The 15,789-nt window shown below is 41.0% G+C and overlaps 1 protein-coding gene across 2 annotated transcripts in view; it reads left to right on the top strand.

The window, feature by feature from the left end:
- The window catches only part of LOC126251868 (circadian locomoter output cycles protein kaput), a 115,286-nt gene that overhangs the window by 85,825 nt on the left and 13,672 nt on the right, over positions 1-15,789 (top strand). For both annotated transcript variants that reach the window (XM_049952558.1, XM_049952565.1), the window contains exons 14-15: positions 1,578-1,853; positions 11,651-11,851. In XM_049952558.1, coding sequence (XP_049808515.1) covers positions 1,578-1,853; positions 11,651-11,851 — 477 coding nt within the window. The remainder of the gene's footprint in view (positions 1-1,577; positions 1,854-11,650; positions 11,852-15,789) is intronic.

Below are 15,789 nucleotides of genomic sequence, written 5' to 3'. Positions count from 1 at the left end.
CCACAAACAGATTTGACAAACAGTGACCAGTATTGTCTTACAGTGCCCATGGCAGCTTCTACAGCATGTATGTAAATTATGACTACAGATGTGTGTTTGTGGTGTTAACCTTACCAGACCATGTCTATGAACTTCATGCACAGATGATGCAATTATGTGCAGTAGCCGGCCGCAGTGGCCGAGCGGTTCTAGGCGCTTCAGTTCGGAACTGCGCGACTGCTACGGTCGCAGGTTCGAATCCTGCCTCAGGCATGGATGTGTGTGATGTCCTTAGGTTAGTTAGGTTTAAGTAGTTCTAAGTTCTAGGGGACTGATGACCTTAGATTTTAAGTCCCATAGTGCTCAGAGCCATATGTGCAGTACACCCAGTGTAGGGTAATTCGATGAAACATATGTATAGCTGCAACTATGCTGTGTAAGCCCAAAACAGAGAAAGAAAATACAAGACTTTTGTATATGACTGCAACTGCCAATTGAAACCAGAAAACTATGGACAAGGACTTTTAGAGATATGGATAACATACTACAAACATTCTTTTTTCAAAAACCCTTCCTGCTTTTTATATTACTGGTCACATCCATTTTCCTTTTCGTAGCAGTAAAGCATCTGAATATATATAAGATGGTAAAAATCACTTCAATCTTGCAAAACTAGGAAGATAAATTTACGTATGTAACAGAGTACAAGATTGGTTATAATAGAGGGAAACATTCCACGTAGGAAAAATATATCTAAAAACAAAGATGATGTGACTTACCAAATGAAAGTGCTGGCAGGTCGACAGACACACAAACAAACACAAACATACACACAAAATTCAAGCTTTCGCAACAAACTGTTGCCTCGTCAGGAAAGAGGGAAGGAGAGGGAAAGACGAAAGGATGTGGGTTTTAAGGGAGAGGGTAAGGAGTCATTCCAATCCTGGGAGCGGAAAGACTTACCTTAGGGGGAAAAAGGACGGGTATACACTCGCACACACACACATATCCATCCACACATATACAGACACAAGCAGACATTGGTCTTTAAATATGTCTGCTTGTGTCTGTATATGTGTGGATGGATATGTGTGTGTGTGTGCGAGTGTATACCCGTCCTTTTTTCCCCCTAAGGTAAGTCTTTCTGCTCCCGAGATTGGAATGACTCCTTACCCTCTCCCTTAAAACCCACATCCTTTCGTCTTTCCCTCTCCTTCCCTCTTTCCTGACGAGGCAACAGTTTGTTGTGAAAGCTTGAATTTTGTGTGTATGTTTGTGTTTGTTTGTGTGTCTGTCGACCTGCCAGCACTTTCATTTGGTAAGTCACATCATCTTTGTTTTTAGATATATAGAGTACAAGATTGTTTATTCCAGTGATGTATCAAAAAAGAAGGAAAGACTTTTTTAATGTGAAAAGAAGTCTAAAAATTTGGAATATTATAAGAGAGAGACAATATATTTATAAAATGTGAAATTGCTTGCTTCTACATGAAGGGCTATATGTGCCTGCAGTAAATATTACAGAAAAATAATGACAGTCAGTAGTTCCATAAAAATGTGCCATTTCAAAAATAAGAAGAATGATGATTTTATTGCAGCGACGGTCGAAGTCAGTCAGCAGCAAAATACAGATGCCTGTAACTCCACCAGCTCAACAGCAGCGGCAACAGCAGCAGCAACAACAGCAGCAACAACAACAACAACAACAAGAACAGTCATCATCTAATGCGATACCAACCTCAACGTCCCAAGTTTCACTACCAGTGGCAGCTCCATTCTTAGAAGCCCAGCAGCAGTATGTTACAGCCATACCTGTCCAGCCAGTATTGGCTACAGGTTTCCCAGCTGTTGTTACTACATTGCCTGCAACTGAGGTAAGCAAACAATTCAGCAGCTCAAAACCCATGAAGGCATTGATACAGGATTAAAGGAAGACATTTAAGCAGTTCAAAGGTGTGCTGCTAGAGTTGTTACTGGTACGTTTGATCAACATGTGAGTATTACAGAGATGCTTCATGAACTCAATGGGAATCATTGGAGGGATGACAGTGTTCTTTTTGCGAAACATTATTGATAAAACTTATAGAACTGGCATTGCTGGGTGACTGCAGGCTGATTCTACTGCTGCCAGCTTATGTTTTGCGTATGATCCATGAAGACTAGATAAGAAGAATTATGGCTTGTATGCAGGTATTTAGACAGACATTTTTCCCTCGCTCCCTTTGTGGGTAGAACAGGACAGCGATGACAAATACTGGTACAGAGAACCCTACTCCATTTTTACTTGTTTTTGTTGCTGTCTTCAGTCTGAACACTGGTTTGATTCAGCTCTCCATGCTACTTTACCCTGCGCTAGCCTCTTCATCTCTGAGTAACCACTGCAACCTACATTTTCTGGATCTGCTTACCGTATTCATCTATAGGTCTTACTCTACGATTTTTATACTTGTAAGCTTTTTTCTGTTTTCTACACTCTGGATGCAAATTTCAGTACACAGAAGAATAACAGCAAGGGTAATAGTGTTGATCTTACAATGTTTTCAGTTCGAATTTAATAAATTATCTTGAGACTGAGAAGCTTATTCCATGAATCAGCATGGTTTTAGTAAGCATTGCTCGTGCGAAACTCGGTTTTCCCTTTTCTCCCACCATATACAGCAAATTATGGGTGAAGAGCAACAGGCAGATGCCATATTTCTAGATTTCCAGAAGGCATTTGACACAGTGCCACATCGCAGGCTGTTAATGAAGGTACAAGCATATGGATTTAAGTTCACAAATGCACCAGTGGTTCTACGACTTCTTAAGTAATAAAACCCAGTATTTGTCCTTGATGAAGAGTGTTCATCATAGGCTAGGGTATCATCAGGAATGCCCCAGGGAAATTGTGATAGGACCCCCCCCCCCCCCCTCCACACACCCACGAACATGGTCACTGTCTCCAGGTGCTGGGGCCTGACTGTGACTGTGTCTGACATAAGTGACAATTTGATGGGATGGGTGGGGTTGGGGATAAGGGGACAACTTGGGATGGGGAGGGGGAGGGATAGCTGCATAGGAGTGGTGGAAGACGCTGTGCTGCCTTTAAGATAGGTATGTGATTGGGGACACGACAGAGCTGTTACTGGCAGTATGGGGAGGCTGTGAGGGGTTGGGGGAGATGGTAGGGCTTTCTATACATAATTTCTAAGTGAATTGTCTCGGAAGCATGTTTTTGGTGCTATACCAAGTCGACAGCTCTAATGAGTTGTCTCCTGTATTTTGCCTGAACTGATAGAGCAAATAATCATTCCACAATCAATTAAGACATTTCAGTCACCAATGACTGTGAGGTTATTTCACTCTTCCATTGATGCATATTTGTGAGTGTTATAGAGTCTCCCACCCATGAATAAGCTAGACACCTTGCTGCAACCTGATGTTGGCAAAACTGATAGTCATATTAAAAATTCATATCATTTCATTGACAGGTTAAAAGAAAGGGGTCAAGGTGATATCCTGGTTAGTTTTTATGTGTCATCGTTTACCATGATTCCAGTGAATGAAGCTATCCCATGTATAGCTGATATTTTTCCTGCAGATATTGTGGAGCTTTTAGACACTGCATCACCACAGCCTATTTTCAGTACAGCAATGATTTTTATGAACTGATTGTTGGGGTGCCTAGGGCAGTCCTCTTAGCACAGCTGTTGCCAATTTGTTTATGGAAAACTCTGAACAAGAGGCTTTGCAGACTGCCAGAAAAATACCAGCCAGGTGGACCACTATGTTGTTGATACTTTCGTAGCATAGTCTCGAGGTGCAGAGAAATTGGATGCCTTCCTGGTACACCTTGACAGTATCAACCCAAAAATACAATTTACTGTGGAGTCGGAGAATAACGCCCAACTGAATTTCTTGGATGTGTCTGTTATCAAGTGAGGGGACGGGACATTGGGCCATAGCGTATATAGAAAAGCCATGCATACTCTCCGTTACCTGCATGAAGATTCTAACCACCACACCAGACAGGAAAGAGTGATGATTAAAACACTGGTAGATGGGGCGCACAAAATTTTAGAACCGACTTAACTTAAAAGATGAGCTCAAACATCTACGGTTAGCATTCAAGAAGAGGGGTCATTCTGACAAGGAAACAGATAGAGTACTTTGCCCTAGGGAGAGAAACAGGACCATTGAGGAACAATGGCCACCCAAAGGGAAAGTTTTCCTTCCATTCATTAGTACGATTACGGATCGCATTGGGAAGACATTGAGCAAGTACAGTGTGGAAACTATCTTCTGACCAAAAGAATACCGAGCGAGGTGGCGCAGTGGTTAGACACTGGACTCGCATTCGGGAGGACGACGGTTCAATCCCGCGTCCGGCCATCCAGATTTAGGTTTTCCGTGATTTCCCTAAATCACTCCAGGCAAATGCCGGGATGGTTCCTCTGAAAGGGCACGGCCGACTTCCTTCCCTAATCCGATGAGACCGATGACCACGCTGTCTGGTCTCCTTCCCCAAAAACCAACCAACCAACCAAAAGAATGTTTAAGATTGGCGAAAGATACACAACATCCTTTGGCCACACCGGGTGTATATGAAATTCTTTATAGTTGTGGACTGGTTTATATTGGTACCACAAAGAGAAGTGTTAACACCCATCCTGTTGAACACAAGAAGAATTGTCACCTAGAACATATGGATAAATCTGCTGTAGCAGAACATCTTTCCCAAAAGTATGTTCATGAAATAAAATTCACTGACAAGAGTGTTATATCGAAAACATTGCATTATCATGTGTGTATGTATAGAGAGGCTATTGAGATCTATAAATACAATAATAATTTTAACAGAAAAGAGGAAGATGTTAAATTAGACAAAATTTTGATATCAACATTACAACGTCAGAATGGTGATAGATTACTTCCAATCGAGAATGTTGGCAATACCGGTGATAATCTCATGGCCGATGTCACATGATAGACTGTGGTGCCTTCTGCACTGCCTGTTTAATGAGTGCTCCCTGGAGTTCTGGTTGGAATTAGCCATTTTACCTCTGAAGATGTCTCCCGCAGTCAGAGAGGAAACATTAGGAGAAAGTTTTATACATCGACAATGGCTTAATAGCCCGGAAGTTTAAAGTGACGTTAGTATCAGTCGTGAAAGCTTATATTGTATGAACAGTTTAGTAAGTTTCTCACCTGTAAAACCCACTGCCCTAGTTTATTCATGGGAAGTTGGTGTATACACTTTCATTAAAACTTTAAGAGCATAGTATTCCAAGAATGAATGATTAGTACAGTTCACAAGTAGCACAATTTCTAATTCTGTTCACAATGTGAGAAGTTGTCATTTGATATCAACATAGCTTTGCCACCTGTCTATAAATTTAAAGTTGTCTTATACATTTGGATAAATACTTTTCAAGACACTGCACAATGTACACTAGCAGATATTTCTTGCTATTCTTTTTGTTTGTCTTATTTCGATAAATAGGCTGCAGAAACAGTAATTATCCATGTGCTCCACATCTCTTCTAATTTCTCTTGTTTTTTTCCTTACCTGTAGTAAAATATGCCATGGAAACATCTGTACTAAACACAGATGCTTTAAATTTATGAGATTATACTTATTGATAAATTTACCCATAACATTTATTGTGCAAAATTACCTTTATGTTACTAATTCCCATTGAAGTTCTGTGAACATCTTCATAACTCTCATATTGACTAAACCTGTTGGATAGAATGCTGGCAGCATTCCACTTTGGAATTCCCTCATTCAAATACTTCATGTTGACTTGATAAGAAATCCAAACTATCTGTTAGTACTCAAGAGATTACTCAAGATTCTCATTTGTGCAACTTTTATAGACTTTTGTCAGCAGCTTCCAGTGGGTCTAACTATAATCGACTTTTTGTGTATTCAAAATCAGAGTCCAGGGACATATAATGTACGTTATAACCAAATATTACTGAGTTTTTATTGTTGCCTGTTTACCTACATAATTTGAATTTTTTTAATGTTAAGTCAATCTTCCATTCATTGCATCACATTGAAATTAAATTTAGGTTTTTTTGCGTTTCCCATTGTAGCGTAACTGTTGGCTGTACGTGTATGCCCCCGCTAGCTGTGACTGTGTTGAATATGGCTGAAAAGTGGGTGTCAAAAATAGTCTGTTCTAAGTAATGTCGTCTACACCAGTTTTGCAGTTCAAACACTTTATTTGCATTTGGATGTTGAATGAACTACTATATATGGTCAGTTCGAGTCTTGTTTATTTAAATTATACACAGATAAAGAGTTAGGCAGTTGCTGTACTCGGCTGATGTCCTATAATGCGATTGTTCAAGTGCAGTAACTTAGCACTGAAGTGACCCTGAAGTTCACATGTGGCAAACAAATAATTAACACAGTCACTGATTAAAGTTCTCAAATTGCTGTCCATGAAGAAATATCAATACAAAAATGATGTAAACAGCAAGTAACTGTTGGAAGTAGCACTGTTCATATTCTGATCTAGTTTTCACAATAAGCATTACTGAAGTATGGCACAGTCCTTCATCACTCCCTAATTATTCATTTACAGCAGTCACTAAATTATTAAATAAACTTCAGGACATGAAATCTAGATAAATGGTGGTACTTCTATGACTTGTGATTTTGTTGACTCCTCTGCTTTGCAGTGCATTGTCCCGTATTTGTGGACACAGATTGCTTGTTTCACAATCTTCTGCAGATTGACTAAAATGGCTTCCTAAATGTTTGCTTACATAGATTTACAATAATTTGACATAGCTTTAACTATTGTTGTTTGCTGTATTTTCATAAATTAAAATTCAAGATTTATATTCTGAGTAATAGAATATCAAAAGATTTGTTTGAATGAGGACTTCTAGAAACAAGAATAATTTCTGTTGAATTACATTGGCTAGTTTGCATAAATTGGGATTCTGTTTCAGTAAGAATGTTTCTAACTAAACAGCTCAATTACTCTGAAACTAAGTGAATGCCAAGGTTGCTAGTATGTTTTCATCATTAGCTGTTTAAATGCTATAATTATTTATATTCCTTTTTATTAACTCTGTCAGGAAGTTAGTAATTTGCTATCTGTGTACTTATAAATAGTGACAATAAAATCTGAAATTTCTGATGTTTTATAATTACTGCAGTTTTGAGGTAAACTAATCACACTAGTAGATTCAAAATAACCCAAAGACTGTAACAAATGATAAAGTTAAGATGGATAAGCCCTGACTCAAAATTTGAGATTATTATGCACTGTGCACATGCCATATAAATGATAATACCAAAGAGAACACAGAATTTGGAAACAATTAATACTAATTTTTGGGGAAGCTAATGGAAGAAAGCCACCCCCTTTGTTACAGCATCTGCATAGTTCAGAAAAGCTGGTGCTGGAGGGAAGGACCCAGATGGCCTAGGTCGTGAAGCAGCCATTGACCTCAAGCTTGTTGTGCTCAGTTATTTGTTGTGCCATTGAGTGGTCAACTTTGTTCTTGGAAACAGTTTGGCACTGGTCATTAATTCTGGTGGATAGGACTGGAATAGGAGTCCTGGGTGAGTGGTTGGGCAGGTCTTATACTTGGGTCTTCCACAGGGGTATGCTGATTCTTAGGAGTGCTTGGAGGATTAGGGGTGTATGAAGATACGGCGTGGGAAATCTGTAAATCGGTTTTCAGACTAGGTTTTTTGGGTGGGAGTTGTTGGGGCAGTTAGTGTCACAGTCCAGAAAAGTCCTCATGAGGCCTTCAACACATTGGGCAATGAAATTTTCATCACTGCAGATACACTGTCCACGGGGGGCTAGGCTGTATGGGTGCTGTTATTTTCGTGTGAAACAGGTGACAGCTGTTGAAATACTGGTGCTGTTGGCAATTTGTTGGTTTAATGTGGACGAGGTGTGGATGGGAGCCATCAGAAGGGTGGAGGTCAATGTCGAGGAAGGTGTCATATTGGATTGAGGAAGACCTGGTGAAACTTGTAGGGGAGGCGGTATTGAGATTGTGGAGGAATCTGGATTGGATGTCTTAGCCCTGAGAGTCCAAATCATGAAGATATCATCAGTGATCCTGAACCAGACGAGAGGTTTGGGTTTGTGAGGCTAGAAAGATTTTCTCTAGATGAACCATAAAAGGATTGGCCTAGCAGGATGCCTTGTGGATGCCCATGGCTGTGCCACAAATTTGTTTATATACCTTCCCCTCAAAGGAGAAGTAGTTATGTGTGAAGATATAGTGGGCAAGGTGTATGAGGAATGAGTTAGGAGGTTTGGACTGTGAAGGATGATGGGAGAGGTAGTGTTCATAGTGGGCAAGGCCATGGGCATGAGAGATATTGGTGTGTAGGCAGGTGAGATCACCATTGGCGAGAAGGGTTCCAGTTGGTAAAGGGATGGGGAGGATCCAAGCGATAAAGGGATGGGACTGGCGGAGAGTCAGTGAAGGAAGTGGGTAGTATTTTTTGTGAGAGGGTAGGCTTTAGGCAGTTAGTTGAAGATTTTGGTCAACAGGAGTGGAAATTCTTTCAGTAGGAGCACAATAACTAATGGTGTATCTTGGATTATTGAGTGTGGAAGGGGGTGGAGGGGGTGCTGTTCGGGTGAGGAGGTAGATGGACTCAGAGGAGAAGTTCTGGGATGAGCCTTAGGAAATTAGTAGGGAATAAATTGTCACCGCAAAACTGTGGCCAAGAACAAAGATGGCCACTGACTGGCACAACCTTGCAACACATACTTCACTCCTGTAACCCTCCTGGCCCCTGTTACCATACCCTCCACCTAACAGTTTCTCCTTCCTCTGCCTGTCATTCCCTCCCACTCCATGTCTATGTGCCACTTCATTATGTGCCACATCTCACTGCCTCTGGTACCTGTGTATCACATGCCGAGCCTGTGATCCTGCCATCCCTCCCTCCTGCATTCTTAGCCAGCAAAATTGCTGTCTCCCCCTGAATCACAGGGGGAGACTTCAATCTACCAGGTATAGAATGGGATAGTCACACAATCAGAACTGGAGCCAGGGACAGAGACTCTTGTGACATTATCCTGACTGCCTTGTCCGAGAATTACTTCGAGCAGATAGTTAGAGAACCAACTCGTGAAGCTAACGTTTTAGACCTCATAGCAACAAATAGACCGGAACTTTTCGACTCCGTGAATGTAGAAGAGGGTATCAGTGATCATAAGTCAGTGGTTGCATCAATGACTACAAGTGTAATAAGAAATGCCAAGAAAGGAAGGAAAATCTATTTGCTTAACAAGAGTGATAGGGCACAAATCGCAGAATATCTGAGTGACCACCATCAAACGTTCATTTCTGAGGAAGAGGATGTGGAACAAAAATGGAAAAAATTCAGAAACATCGTCCAGTACGCCTTAGATAAGTTCGTACCGACTAAGGTCCAAAGCGAGGGGAAAGATCCACCGTGGTATAACAATCATGTACGAAAGGTACTACGGAAACAAAGAAAGCTTCACCATAGGTTTAAGAGTAGTCGAATCATAGCTGATAAGGAAAAGCTGAACGAAGCGAAAAAGAGCGTAAAGAGAGCAATGAGAGAAGCATTCAACGAATTCGAACATAAAACATTGGCAAACAATCTAAACAAGAACCCTAAAAAGTTTTGGTCATATGTAAAATCGGTAAGCGGATCTAAATCCCCTATTCAGTCACTCGTTGACCACGATGGCACCGAAACAGAGGATGACCGAAGAAAGGCAGAAATACTGAATTCAGTGTTCCGAAACTGTTTCACTGCGGAAAATCGTAACACGGTCCCTGACTTCAGCCGTCGCACGGACGCCAAAATGGAAAATATTGAAATAAACGATATCGGAATTGAAAAACAACTGCTATCACTTAGTAGCGGAAAAGCATCCGGACCAGACGAGATACCCTTAAGATTCTACAGTGATTATGCTAAAGAACTTGCCCCCTTTCTATCAGCAATTTATCGTAGATCTCTGGAAGAACGTAAAGTACCTAGCGACTGGAAGAAAGCACAGGTCGTTCCCATTTTCAAGAAGGGTCATAAATCAGATGCGAATAATTATAGGCCTATTTCACTTACGTCAATCTGTTGTAGAATAATGGAACATGTTTTGTGTTCTCGTATTATGACGTTCTTAGATAATACAAATCTCCTTCATCATAACCAACATGGATTCCTCAAACAGAGATCATGTGAAACCCAGCTCGCCCTATTTGCCCAAGAAATTCACAGTGCCGTAGACACTGGTGAGCAGATTGATGCCGTATTCCTGGACTTCAGGAAGGCATTTGATACGGTTCCGCACTTACGTTTAGTGAAAAAAATACGTGCTTACGGAATATCGGACCAGGTTTGTGATTGGATTCAGGATTTCCTAGAAGAAAGAACACAACATGTCATTCTTAACGGTTCAAAATCTGCAGATGTAGAGGTAATTTCGGGAGTACCGCAAGGAAGCGTGATAGGACCTTTATTGTTTACAATATACATAAATGACTTAGTTGACAACATCGGTAGCTCCGTGAGGCTATTTGCAGATGACACGGTTGTCTACAAGAAAGTAGCAACATCAGAAGACTCGTACGTACTCCAGGAAGACCTGCAGAGGATTAATGAATGGTGCGACAGCTGGCAGCTTTCCCTAAACGTAGATAAATGTAATATAATGCGCATACATAGGGGCAGAAATCCATTCCAGTACGATTATGCCATAGGTGGTAAATCATTGGAAGCGGTAACGACCGTAAAATACTTAGGAGTTACTATCCGGAGCGATCTGAAGTGGAATGATCACATAAAACAAATAGTGGGAAAAGCAGGCGCCAGGTTGAGATTCATAGGAAGAATTCTAAGAAAATGTGACTCATCGACGAAAGAAGTAGCTTACAAAACGCTTGTTCGTCCGATTCTTGAGTATTGCTCATCAGTATGGGACCCTTACCAGGTTGGATTAATAGAAGAGATAGACATGATCCAGCGAAAAGCAGCGCGATTCGTCATGGGGACATTTAGTCAGCGCGAGAGCGTTACGGAGATGCTGAACAAGCTCCAGTGGCGGACACTTCAAGAAAGGCGTTACGCAATACGGAGAGGTTTATTATCGAAATTACGAGAGAGCACATTCCGGGAAGAGATGGGCAACATATTACTACCGCCCACATATATCTCGCGTAATGATCACAACGAAAAGATCCGAGAAATTAGAGCAAATACGGAGACTTACAAGCAGTCGTTCTTCCCACGCACAATTCGTGAATGGAACAGGGAAGGGGGGATCAGATAGTGGTACAATAAGTACCCTCCGCCACACACCGTAAGGTGGCTCGCGGAGTATAGATAGATATAGATAGATATAGAACCATCCCCAACCTCTATTTCTGCCCCCCTCCTCTTCATCTACCATCGCCTGCTGACAGAAATGTTTTTTGTCGATGATTCAATGCTTCTGATATTCAGTCAGTGGTCTTCTGTACTCCTAAATTATTAACAGTCTGCCAAAACTTTACACACTACAGTTCTCTTAAAATTGTTAACTGAATAAATTGGTATTACCAACACATTTATGTATCTGTGAAATTTTTTCTGCCATAAGCATACTTATTGTGTTCTGATTTAGATTCATTCTGTAATTTATAACAATCTGTATGTTAGCTATAATGTTCATATTTGCAGCTGGTGCGGCAGCCAATTGCAATGACAACAGCGCAGAACACCATTCAGGAGCAGTTGCAGCGCAAGCATGAAGAGCTTCAGCAGTTGATAGTACAACAACAAGAGGAACTTCGTCGTGTCTCAGAGCAGTTGTTTATGGCACGCTATGGTCTTCTTTCGCCTATGTCACTTAATATCAGCAGCACTGCTGCCAGTCACCTTGTAAGTGAAGAATGAACACAAATATTATTTGTGAGACAAAAAATAGTGCCAACTTACCAGTTAAGGAGACAGTAAAAAGAAAAAAGTCTCTCTCTCTCTCTCTCTCTCTCTCTCTCTGTCTCTCAGCTGATTTGTAGATAGGCACAACAAAACAACTGTCAAACAAAACTTTCGGCCAAACATGCCGTTATCGGAATTAGACAACATGCACACACGCACGCACGCACGCACGCACGCGCGCGCGCCCATGACAACAGTCTCTGGTTCTGAAGGCCTTGGCAGCCAGAGACAGTTGGTCATGTGTGTGTGTGTGTGTGTGTGTGTGTGTGTGTGTGTGTGTTGTCTCATTCTAATGAAGGCCTGTTCAGCCAAAAGCTTTGTTTGACACACTTTTTGTTGTGCCTATCTGCGACCAGCATCTCCGCTGGATGGTGAGTAGCAACTATCCTTTTAAGAATATTGCCTTTGTTGGACATACATTCAAGTAGAAACTATATTTCATAACAGTTCAAATCTGTACGTTTTGTTCTACTGTTGCACTGTGAGTGAATGTTTGGAACTCCATATGCTCATCACCTTTTTGCTTATTTGGTAGGATAAACATTGCTTCAAAATGCATGATTTTAATTCTTTTGTGGTTCAGAAGTATTGTGTGGGTCTTGTTGGAACATTTTACAGGGTCTTCAATCATTATTATTCAGAGCAATGTAAATTGCTAAAACTTAATCTCATAATCATCCCTATGTATAGTGCTTATCAGGGCTGCCTTTACTTTTTAGTATGTGGAAATTTTTATTTTATTTATATATTTTTTTTATAGTTCTGGTTTCATTGTACAGTATGTCTTATCTCTGTTCAAAGTTCTCTTTCAACAATATAGTCTTTTACTCAAAGTCAGTGATACCAGCTTATCTTCCCCGCACAGTGAGGTGCATTGCTATAAGTGATATTTTTAGTTGTAAGTTTAAGGAAGGTTGCAGCATACTTTTTCCAAATAACAGATCATGCATCTGTTCCATGATTTGTTCTTGTTTCGTCAATCTTCCCAAATTCTTTTCATACTTTCGCTGTGTTCTCTCTTGGTTCTTCTGACCACTTTTTCTTGTTCTCTTTTCTTTGTGTTTTTGTGTAAAAGCATTTTTATGGTGTTCATGAACTTTTGTCAGTTGGTTATATTATCTTGTGTGAGTCCCAATTTTTAATATTTTCTTCTGTTTTCATGATCTATTTTGTCTTGTTTTTGCTACCTCAAAAGATTTGCCTTGTGACCCTGATCCTATTCATCCTGTGGATATGTTCATAGAATTTCATCCTTCTTCTAGTAAAGGTGTCTGTTACTGTTGTTGCCTCTTTGTAGACCTATCTCAGTGGCCTCTTTATCCAATTCCCTTCACAGGAATTTGATCTGAATATTTTCCTAAGAAATCCTTTTCTGTTTTTCAGTCTCCAGATATGGTATTTTTCTCTGTAACTAACACAATAATAAGTGAAAGTAATCTTTATGCAGCTAGGCAAACATAAGAAACTTTACTGTTTCTGCAGAGTTGTGAACTTTAATGTTCTTGACTGACGGGAACAACATGCTGCAAATTGAGGTGCCCAGGCAGAAAGGAACAATTGTATGTTTATTAAGACTACTAAAGAGAATACAAGGAAACAGTTTCTTGGGACGTGGCTTAGTACCACTTGGTTCAGACTGAAGGGCAATCACTGATGTTGTAATGGAATGATTTTACACTGATGAAGCCTGTCAGGCTGTGGTCGGCAGTGAGTAGTAGATTGCTCGAGGATAGATGAAGTCCAGTGGAGAGATGAATGGAAGATGCTCTCGTTGGCTTGGCAATTTGGACACTGTGGTAAGATACTCCTTGTTACAGTCAGCATAACCCTGGAGTGTGAATTATTGGCACTCCTGTGGGCTTGTGACTCATGGAAGTGAAGTAGTGCAATGGTGACACTGATGTTTGCGACAGTGCTTTAGCCTCTGGCGTGGATGCTGATGCCACACAGTACCAATGCGGCTACTGGAGGTTCGATCAAAAACAACCCGTCATGTTTCATCCACCCCTAAAACTTCGAACATTTCTGGCTCCCTACCTAAAATTGATAGAAATTTGCTTTAAATTGATTTGCACACAATTGGTTTAAGTACATCATCTAAATGATAGAAAAGTAATGTTGTATTTAATGTTACGTTAAAATTAAAACACCTTGACCACATAAAAACATTCATTATGATTTTGGCTGGTTTCAGTCTCAATTATTATGGTGTTGACTGGTTTCAGTCTATTTCAGACCATCTTCAGACTGTTCTTCTGTGGTGGCAGACAGAGGTGGTGAACAGAACAGGTGCTCCCTGTTTAAAGACAAACATCAACTGCCTTCCACCTTCACCTACTGCTATTGTATAATGGGCTGAAGATGAAGAGGGTCTGTAAATAAACCAAAACCAGTCACCATCATAATATATATTTTATGAGCTGAAGACTGTTTTAATTTTAACTTTAAAATTTTATGCAGAGATCTCTTTTATTCCAATAATGCTAACAACTCTATTTAACAAATTATAATTCCTTGCTGAAACTACTTTGGAAATAACTATGTACACTTTGTTCAGAAAATCACATAAGGAGCAATGTTTCTTACATTTTTTAACTTTCTGGAAAATAACTAAGTGAAAACATTCATAACTCCATAGAAAGAGTAAAGGTTCTTATGTTTACCTATCTAAAAAAGGATATTTCTTTCACTTATTATTATGTCAAACAATGGAAAATCCAGGATAGAATGAAACAATATTTTGAAAAGGAAAGTTGATACCATATAGTAGAGATATTGAGTCCCAGATGGGCACAACAAAAAGACTGTCAAATATAAAGCATTCGACCAGTAAGACCTTCGTCAAAAATGGGCGACACACACACACACACACACACACACACACACACACACACACAACTCGCACAACACAACTGCAGTCTCAGGCAACTGAAACCATACTGCGAGCAGCCGCACCAGTGCATGATGGGAGAGGCGACTGGATGGGGCTAAGGAGGAGGCTGGAGTGGGGTGTGGGAGGAATAGTAAGGTAGGAGTGATGGACAGTGAAGTGCTGTAGGTTAGATGGGGGGGAGGGGAGGGGAGATCTTGGGGGAGGGGTGGGGAAGCAGAAAAGGAGAGAACTAAAAAGACTGGGTGCGATGGTGGATGAGGGCTGGGTAGTGCTGGAATGGGAATAGGGAAGGGGGTGGATGTGACAGTGACTAACAAAGATTGAGGCCAGGAGGGGAGCGTAGGATGTATTGCAGGGAAGGTTCCCACCTGCGCAATTCAGGAAAGCTGGTGTTGGTGGGAAGAATCCATATGGCACAGGCTGTGAAGCTGTCATTAAAATGAAGGATGTCACGTTTGGCAGCGTGCTCAGCAACAGGGTGGTCCACTAATTTCTTGGCCACAGTTTTTCGGTGGTCATTAATGTGGACAGACCGCTTGTTGGTTGTCATGCCCACATAGAATGCAGCACAGTGGTTGTAGCTTAGCTTGTAGATTACGTGACTGGTTTCACGGGTAGCCCTGCCTTTGATGGGATAGGTGATGTTTGTGACTGGACTGGAGTAGTTGGTGGTGGGAGAATGTATGGGACAGGTCTTGCATCTAAGGCTATTACAGGGGTATGAGCCATGAGATAAGAGGTTCAGAGCAGGGGTTGTGTAGGGATGGACAAGTATATTGTGCAGGTTCATTGGATGGCTGAATACCACTGTGGGAGGGGTGGGAAGGATAGTGGGCGGGACATTTCTCATTTCAGGGCACGGCGAGAGGTAGTCAAAACCATGGCAGAGAATGTAATTCATTTGCTCCAGTCCAAGATGGTACTGAGTTATAAGCAGAAGGCTCTTCTGTGGCCGGATGGTGGGACTTGGGAGGTGGTGGGAGAC

This window comes from Schistocerca nitens, chromosome 1 (genome assembly GCF_023898315.1).
Source record: "Schistocerca nitens isolate TAMUIC-IGC-003100 chromosome 1, iqSchNite1.1, whole genome shotgun sequence".
Lineage (NCBI taxonomy): Eukaryota > Metazoa > Arthropoda > Insecta > Orthoptera > Acrididae > Schistocerca > Schistocerca nitens.
The sequence above is the reverse complement of the archived record's forward strand: the minus strand, read 5'-3'. Positions and strand labels throughout refer to the sequence as shown.